This window comes from Athene noctua, chromosome 2 (assembly GCF_965140245.1).
Source record: "Athene noctua chromosome 2, bAthNoc1.hap1.1, whole genome shotgun sequence".
Classification (NCBI taxonomy): domain Eukaryota; kingdom Metazoa; phylum Chordata; class Aves; order Strigiformes; family Strigidae; genus Athene; species Athene noctua.
Genome location: NC_134038.1, coordinates 15,058,833 through 15,068,029, shown reverse-complemented (window position 1 = coordinate 15,068,029; position 9,197 = coordinate 15,058,833). Strand labels below are relative to the sequence as shown.

General features: G+C 43.8%; 1 protein-coding gene across 1 annotated transcript in view; it reads left to right on the top strand.

The window, feature by feature from the left end:
* Positions 1–2,816: 2,816 nt before the first annotated feature.
* Positions 2,817–9,197, top strand: part of COL14A1 (collagen type XIV alpha 1 chain) — a 128,827-nt gene continuing 122,446 nt past the window's right edge. The window contains exons 1-2 of the mRNA XM_074898499.1: positions 2,817–2,929; positions 6,597–6,718. Coding sequence (XP_074754600.1) covers positions 6,631–6,718 — 88 coding nt within the window. The 5' untranslated portion in view covers positions 2,817–2,929; positions 6,597–6,630. The remainder of the gene's footprint in view (positions 2,930–6,596; positions 6,719–9,197) is intronic.

Sequence of the window (9,197 nt, the reverse complement as noted above, 5' to 3'; positions counted from 1 at the left end):
GTTCTTTTAATAGAAAAAAAAAATCTACAAAATGTTATTAGGCCTATGGACTAGTCCAAGTCATGCAAATGGATGTTCCATAGTCAAAATCTTTGAATGTGACTGGAGTTTTTGGGTGCTGGGGGAGAGAGGTCATTCAAAATGTACATCTCTTTGTAGGACATATTAGTTTAGGAGATAAAAACACTAGTCACCTTTAAAAAAATTGCTGTAATGGAATAATACAAGACCTGATTAGTTTTAAATTTTTTGCAATTTAAAAATATCCCCCCAACTTGATATTCTCACTTCCCAAGTCTCGTAAAAAATGGCATAGCAACTAACATTGCATTCATTAGTATATCAAAAAAGTCAGAGAAAAATTTTAAGTATATTCTAAAAAGCAGAAGATATTAAAAAAAGGTGAGGATTGATAATTACAGTGTAATTCTTCTCCACAGCCACCAAAAACATCCGTTACTTTGGTTTCTGTTCGGTTCCCACAAATGCTGCTTTCGGCAATCTATACTTGGTTTAGTCGTACCATTAGATATTCAGCCCAGCTCACTTTGAGCTCACCAGCCTGCACTAATTCTGGTTTTGTGTTGGGTTAATGGAATTATTTCCAGCTGTATTTTCAATATCATTCCGATGTAATCCTATTTATAGAAGTTTTGTGGAATCTGTATTAGCCAAGCAAAGGATGGTCCACATCTTGTTGGTGTGAATGCTTTTAAAAAGTGGTGGCTGTAAATCATCGTTGTTCTTTTGAAATCACTGAGGCTTGGTCAATTCAAAATTGTGGAAGGTAAATTCATGTGGCCAATTCACATTCAGCAAATTTATTCTCAAAAATATGGGATTTTTTTTTGATGGAAGGAAACCTTGGTAAATCATTTGTACATTAATATTGTTTATACTGTGATCTTACTGTATTTCCAGATGTTCAAATTATACAGACTCTTTCAAGGAAGCTTCACCTTTTAACTTTTACCTTGAACTTTTGAACAACATGAGCTCTTCCTTGTAATTATGCAAGATCATCTACGGTGCTTTTCAGAGAAAGCTGGGTAAAACTTAAAGGCAACGTGTGATTCACTCAAAAAAGTGGACCAATAGTGTAAAAAAATAGCATTGTAAATCAGGAAAATAAATTGATATTGATAAACTCAGCCAAATTACCTTTGAAAACACACACTTTACATGAACTTAAAATATTATTTTAATTTCTGATGTAAAAAATTAAAATTGATTAAAATTTAAATTATAAAGTCATTTGAAGGCTCCAGAGTTTCAGAATCTATTTACTGGTCAGTGGGATCCTCAAGAACTTTTTTCTCCGAGTCCCAGTACTCTGACTAGATGCAGCCACAGGATGGTGCTCGTGGACTTTGCATACATTACAAATCCGTGAAAAAAATAAATTTAAAAAAAAGAAAGAGAGAAAAAGGGAGCCAGACTCTCCCTTTGGCAGGCTGTTCCTTGTCCTGCCCTGAAACACATGAACCAGCAAGCAGTCATGGATTACGCTGATTTATGTCTCTACATTGCCGAGTCTTCAAGAGCAAATAGACCTATGCATCAGCTTCCTTGCTTTCAGGATATTATTGTTTAGCTAAATACATAAATTAGGGACTGAAAAGGTACAAAATGTATCACATTTAGCATCAATGAACTGCACATCTTATTGCTTCAGAGGAATTATTATCTTGCAAACTACTTTCTTCTTGCTTCATACAAGTGTTGGCCATTGCACACATCTGCTGGTGCAGTAGAATAACACAAAAGGATGTCCCAGACTCCTAGGTCTGGAAGATGTTTTTTAGATCTAGGAACGCTTTTTAACCTTTGCTATAGAAAACAACTGGACTTAGTTTCTTTAAAGCTCAAACACTTCTGTAGTTTTAGTGGAAAGCTATCTGCACTGTGAATTTGAACAAGAGTTTGCAGGACTGGGAATCCTCCTCAACAACATAAGGTCCTACTTTACAGAGTTAGTCAAAGTCATCTCTCTGAGACTTACTGCCTTCCCTTCCCTAGAAGGGAGCCCTACTTATATTAAGAAAGGGATGCATGTCTCTGTTTCACCTATGTATGTTGTTTCTTAACAGCAAGTCCTCCAGTGATTTAATTTGTAATTTTATACAGATGACCAAGCACGTTGTAATGAATATTTTCATTCACGTCCTAAATTCTCGGACTCACAAGCTTCGTGAGTAGTAGTCTTAACTGTAAATCCAGTAGGGAATACCATAGGGTAACTCATATTTCTATGTGAATCTAGATTCTGCAATTTTACGCCCCCATCGCAGTGTCTATGCATACGGCAAAAATGTACATCTGTACGATGCTTTTAATCAAGGTTTATACTAAGCCAGACAAGTGCTGGAACACTTTAATATAAATATTTCCCCGATGAATCATTAATCCACACATCGCAATACCCGGCACTGGGGGATACTTGCATTCCAAGCCGTGCTGCGGAATAGGCACCTTCTCAATCATTTCAAACGAAGTGAATGAGGAACTTCGGAGAGAGGAAAATGAGTTAAAAAGCAGCAAAATCAGAAGCAAGAGGACACGGAGAAGCACAGCACCTACACCATGTAACGCTGCCCGAAATCCCCCCCTCCCCTGCCCGGAGCCCCCAGCCCTGCCTCCCCGCGCACCTGGCCGCGCCCCCGCCGCGGAGGTCGGGCTCGGGGGCGGGGGGTTGGATCTCCGACATCGCTCATGCCTCTTTTTTCTCCCCCCTTCTTTCCACCTTCGGCTCTATAATTGCCCGCCTCCCGTCGTTACCCTTTCGCCTTATCAGATGCGCCGCAGCGAGGGGAAGAGCGGCCAGAGGGGAGGGAAGCGGCTGTCCCGCAGCCGCCTCAACACCCGCAGCCCCGCGTGAAAACGAGCGGCCGCAGCCCCGCCGGCGGCTGCCCCGCCGATGCCCGCACAGGTCGGTGTGAGCGCCGCTGCGTGTCCCTCCGGGCTGGGGGCAGGGGCAGGACCGGGCCGCTTCCACCCACCTGCCCGGCCACCCCCGCGGCGGCCGGAGCGGAGCCCCGGGGGAGGGAGGAGATGGGGGCGCGGGAAGTGGTGAGCCTGGGGCGGGGCGGGGGAGCCCTTAGGAACTCCTGGAAAAATCTTACTTTTGAGAAGAAGCGTAATTAAAAATAACCAGTCGCACTTTAAAACGGAGGGTTTGGCTGCTGCTCGCGTTCCCCCGCGGTGCATCCTCGCTCCCTCCCGCCCGTCCCGCGGCGCACCAAGGCTGTTCGCCTCGCCGCGGCCCCCCACGCCCGGCGCCGGGAGGGTGTTGGAGCAGCGGGGGACTGCCCGGGCAGGCGGGCCTCCCCCGCTGCGGCGGGTCTCCGCTCCCTGCCGGCGGGCAGCCCCGGGGGTCTCACGGGGCTCGTCCCTCGCCTCAGCTCGGCGGAGGCAACGAGCTCGCCGCGGTCCCTTTCTTAACCTCGGGGGGCTGGGGGGCGGGGTGTCGCTTTCCGACCGGAGGCCCGTGGGCGCAGGTGGTGCGGAGCGCCCCGAAGTGGAGGCGGGGGGCGCGGGCCCCTCAGGGCGGCCTGGAGCCGTGTCGCGGGGGCTGTGCAGAGGCGGACGGAGCGCGCCCGGAGGGTCGCGGCCGCGCCGGCGGGTCTGCGAGAGCCGGCCCCGCGTCCCCGCCTCGCCGCCGGCCCCCTCTGCCGCCTTCCCGCCCTTCCCGTGTGGGGGCGGCGGCCATGGCGGCGGGCCCGGTCGCTCCCTCGAGGCCGCGGCGGTGCCGGGGCAGGTCGTGCTCGTCCTTTCGCCCGGCGGGACGCCGACCCGAGAAACGTGGCCGTTCCCAGGCAGCGGGTGGACGCAGGGTCACGGCGCTTCATAACGAGCCACCGAGAGGGCAGAAATAACCCCCGGGGCCCCACGCGGGAGGGCAGCGCCAGCTGCCTGCCTTGGGGAAGGGGGCCGGCGCTGTGCCGCGGCGGCGCGGAGCGCCGAGCTGCGTGTCGCCTGTCCCGGGCGGGGAGGTGGCCGAGGCGGGTGGTTCCCTCGGGAGAAGGTGCCCTGCTGCCAGGCCCGTGCAGGCGTCGCGAGCGGGGCTCACCGCCCGGGCAGGGCTCTTGCCTTGGAGGCTTTGGTCTCTGCTGCCGGGGCTGTTCTCTTAGATAATTGTTTTACCAAATAGTTAATAAAAGGCGACACATAAAAAAAGCAGGAGGAATAGGGTATTTCTTTTTATTCTCAGACGATGTCAGCCACAAGGTGGCTGCGGACTGGTGCTTGCCTTCCCTAGTTAAGTGAACCTTGAAGCGTGGAGGTGAACTTGTGCCTAGTTTAGCCAGCACCAGTTGTCTGTATCCCAAATCTTCTTCTCTGCGCAGTGGCATTTCTATAAAAGCAGCAGTAGAGAGTGTTTGTACACAGGGCTACCTGTCGGTATTTATAGCTCTTAATTGGCAGGAGAGTTTATATCAAATCTAGCAGATGGGGAATTGAGCCACCACTGTGAGGGAGTGTTTTAATGTTTGAATTACTACACGGAAAGAAATCTGCACATCGTCAGCGGTGATTGCACTGAAGAGTGAGTTTGTATGCTGTTCTTTGAAGAGTCTATGTTTACTTGCTCACAGGTTGTATTCCTGAGTGAGAGGAGAAGCATCAGTACCCAATGTGAGATACACAAGAGGTGGATTTCAGACTGTTTAAGACTTACCTCTCTTCACTCTTCCTATTGCCTGTCACTAGGCAACTGCCTGCTGACTGTGCTGACTCGTCTGGATCTAGTCCTTGGGTGTCTGATTCTTTTGTGTTCAAGTATCTAGCAGGAAAGCCTGGGCACATTCCTTGGGTTTCTGAATTCCACCTGGAGGATGTGTCCCAAGAACTGGGTGAAGCAGTTACATAACTTTCTGGTGCATATCTTTGTTATTAGATCTAGATCTTTGCTTCTGTCTTGAGGGATTTATAATGTGAGAGATGGATTCAAAAGATATGCTTTAGTGTGAAATCTGGCTAAAACTTGGGTAACCTCCTGTGGGGATGGAATTCACTATGATTAAGGCCCCTATACATTTCGAGGTGGCATATCGACCATTTATGACTGGGATTTGCAACAGTAGACCTATCAAGTCCTGGGATAACTGGCAAACTGTGAATACTTGAAGAGTGAAGGAGATGTAGGTCTTATCCTCTTGTTTGTTTAATAATGGTTGGAGGTACTTCAGTCTGCCTTTTATATTCAGTGGTGGTTGAACCACTTTGTGCATTTCTCAGAAGACAATGAAAACATGAAAGGCAAATTCAATGATGGTATGTTGGCAGTATTAGAGAAAATGACACAGGAGGTAAATGGGAAGGACCTGCAACATGGAAATACGTAAACCATAATTTACCAAAGTAAACCTTCAAATGCTGACTCTTTGTTGACAGCAAGAAATTTACTATTAATTATATTAATTTAATTCTCCCATAAAATACTAATAGGAGAGGGCAGCAAAAAATCTTTCCTGGCCCAGAAAATCAACTAAAACTAGTGTAAAGTTGAGTGATAAATAAATGTTTATAAGCATGATGATATGAACATGTTGATGTATCTTCAGAGGTGCTTCTATACAGTTGAATAACTGTGCTGGTGAGTGTTAAAGGCCAGGTTCAGATAATTTGTACTGTTCTTAACCTAGCTTCTGTAGACAGATAAATTACCCCTTCTGAAACTTGCTCTTTGGCACCAGAATTGCTTCCTGTAACCCAGCTAGTTCACGTAGGCCTACCTTGAGTGTTCATATAGTGCTGCACTATAGTGTTAATGTTGCTAACTGGTCAAGTTAGAGTAAATATTTTTGAACATGGTATTACCTACCAATAGCATTAGTGGTTACTCAGCTGATACCCTGCATGCTTTCTGAGCTGTGTCTGCTTTAGTCACTGTAAGTGCCAGACAGTATAACAGAGAGCACAGAATAAGTTGAATAAGACAGAAAAAGGAAAAGTAGAGTAGACTGTAGAGGACAGTGAGACAAGGACTTGTGTTTCCTCAGAACAAAGTCCTGCCTTTTTTGGCAACTGATGTGCAAAATTGCTCAGTTGAACTGATCAGTGATTATTTCACTGGGATTGAGTACACACACTTGCTATTTTATGGTAGGCTTTCAGGGCAGTTCTTATCTTTTTTATTACAAATCCCAGAATACATCATTTAACATCTCATTCTGTATGCTTTCTGGATATAAAGTAGGTAACAGTTTTAGTGCTACTTTGTTACTGAGAGCTTCAGATTTCTCTACCACAGATATCTTGATAAAGTGCTTGCAGCACTGGATTGTATAGAGATACCTATTTTACCTTGTTATGCGTAGCAAACTGCTTCCAGTGCTCATGTATGCTTAGCAAAGAATATAAATTTTTTCTTTAAATGGGCCAAAATTTCATAACTGTTGAGTGGCCCAAATGGGGTTCAGGTAAAATATATTTTGGTTATAAAACTTCCGTCAGAATGAGATCTTGGCTTTGCTGACGTCAATGACAAATTCCTAATTTTTTTAATGGAATCCAGATTTTGCCCACACTTTTCATTAAAGTGGATGCCTTACCTTTGCAGGCTTAGTAAGTCTTTTTGTTCCATGTGTTTTCAGACCTGCTGATACTGTGTGTATTGAGGGGAAGAAGATGTTTTGTCGTTGTGAGATACAGAGCTATTTCTTCTTGGCTTTTTTAGCTGTCACAGCTTTCTTCATCAGTGACACCGAGGGCCAAGGTAAGTCATAAATAAGGAGATGGAGCTTTTCACTCTGATGTGCAGAAATAGACTTTCTTATTCCAAATGCAAGCGTTGCTTCCATCTTAGTAGGATGTGGATCCAGTACTACTGAAATGAAGCAGGAGTTTTGCTGCTGTTCTCAGGGGGGAAGTAGAATTACATGTTCGTGTGTGCTCTTTGAACCTAGTATCTCAAATAGCATCAATCAGGTGTCTCAAAATTAGTTATATGGAACTTTTTTTTCCCTCTTATTTACATGAAAGTACTGATCAGAAATTGCTGTGACTGTCCTCCACATAATCAAGTAAGTTTGACGGACCAGCTATGATATTAGGCTTGTATGGAATATATATTTTTCTTTGTTGGAACAGTAGCTATTGTAACACTTACATCATACAGTATTGCACAGTTAAATTGCACTGTTAAATGTCACAGACTACTTCTGCAGCTTCTTCTTTAAATGTCCTTTGTGGCTATTAAAAGATACTGCTGAGATAGTTAGTCTTAAATACTTGTTGGATTGTATTGACAGTGGTTTGACTTCTAGAGAAAATTTATCCTATTGCTTGGGGAAGAAGGGAGGAAGAATGCCAATGAGTTTTTATGATTTCTAAAGAAGAATGTTTCTCTCAACTTTGTATTTATGTGATTGCTTTGATATGAGACTGCAGAGGTGTAACTGGGAGCAGAATTTAATCCTGGGTCCTTTCTAAAGAGTCCTGCATAATGCATTATTCATGAGCACATTCAGAGAGTTGTGTCAACCTCTGAGGCTTTCCAAATTCTGATAAATGCAAGTGGCAGTGCTGTCCAGTCTGCGTGGCACTCAAGTGCTGGGAAAGCCTACCATCTTGGATGTTTGGGAATCTGCGAGTGTTTTACAAGCCTCTCCCAGAACTTAAGGACACATGTAAGCAGTAATATTTCTTGTGGGCGATGTGGGGTGAATGAAGAAATAAATGTTCCCAATATTCAACATATCAATACTGGTCAGAAATGAGGTCCAGAATGTTTGTGACTTAATGAGCCAATAAAGCAAAGCATATGGTTAGTCCTCTCTCCCTGTATTTCAGTCCTAATACATATGGTTAAGATTTGCAAAACAGGATTGGGGATTGAGATGCATCTCTAGAAAGTTTTGTAAGATTCCTTCATCTTGAAAAACCATACTCTTCCCTTAATTTGTTTTTTTAAAAAAAACCCACACCACCCATTGATTTAATCGGTCATATGTAAGGCAGAAAACTCTCAAACTATTAATAAAATGAAGGTCAGAGTTTTTTCCACAATCATTGCACCAGCAAAAGCTAGAGTTGGTGTACTTGATGAATAAATAACAGTATCTCCCTTGTTCTTAATGCTCTTTCAGCAAGCATCAGCTGCTGAATGCTCTCAGCAGTGTGATACTAAGCTAAGTGGAGTATTGCCTTGGCTCAGAATGACTCATGTTATTGAATGAGGTGATACAAAGTCTCTGTTCCATGTTCATGGAATAAAAATACCTCCTGCTACACTTAAAGCAATAAGATGTTTCTCAAAACCTTTATTTTCTCAAGGTTGCCCCCCCTCCTTGCAGTAAACACTTCATGCAGCTTGATAACTATTTACAATTTAATACAGCACTAACAGTATGTTTGTCGGTTTTAAGAAATCGTACACTCTGCCAAGGTGTAGGAAGAGCTGGTATTAGTTCCAGCTTGTGTTTCCTTCCTTTGGCAAAGGTGCTCAAGTAAAGGTGTGTAATGTGACTTCTTGGAAAAGAGAATATGTTTGGGAGACTGAAGTCAACATGCCTGAAGCTACAACTTATTCCTTCAACTGAGGAGTTATCTGTGTTGAGCTACATGGTTTTATCTCATTTATTGCCTGAATGCCTTATGAACCACAAAGTGCCATTCAGTTTTTACTCTACAATTATTCTTTCATCACTGCTGTTCATTCTTCATTCAGCATTTAAACCATAGCAACAAAAAAAATCCAGTTTTTGTCTACTTATGTTCTTACATAGATGCAAAAATAGTGGTGGGCAAGAAAAATACTTTAGAATGTTCCGTCTGTTCATAAAGTAACTTGTTTTAAGAATTCTTCTGTATTTAAAGACGGAAACTTCTTTGTGTAGCAACAATTTCCATGTGTTACTAATGCAGTTGCTAAGTAATTGCAGTGCATATTAACTTGTTCATTTCTTATGACAAAAGTAAATTGGAAGCCACAAGGTTTAGTTAGTATCCACTCTTAGATTACTGGATGTCTTAGAGACCTGCACATATGCAATTTATGGTATTTTTCCTTTCCATTAAGATACAGAATAGTTCAAAACACTCTTTCTCTAGTTGTCCACAAGAGTCATGTATTTCGAGTGCTAATTTATCTGGTGGCATAAACCAAAGCCTTGAACTTGCCTGTAGTTTTCTTTTGGGTGACTGCTCTAATGTTGCTGACAGCCATTCACTTTTTCATTCCTGTAAAACCACTT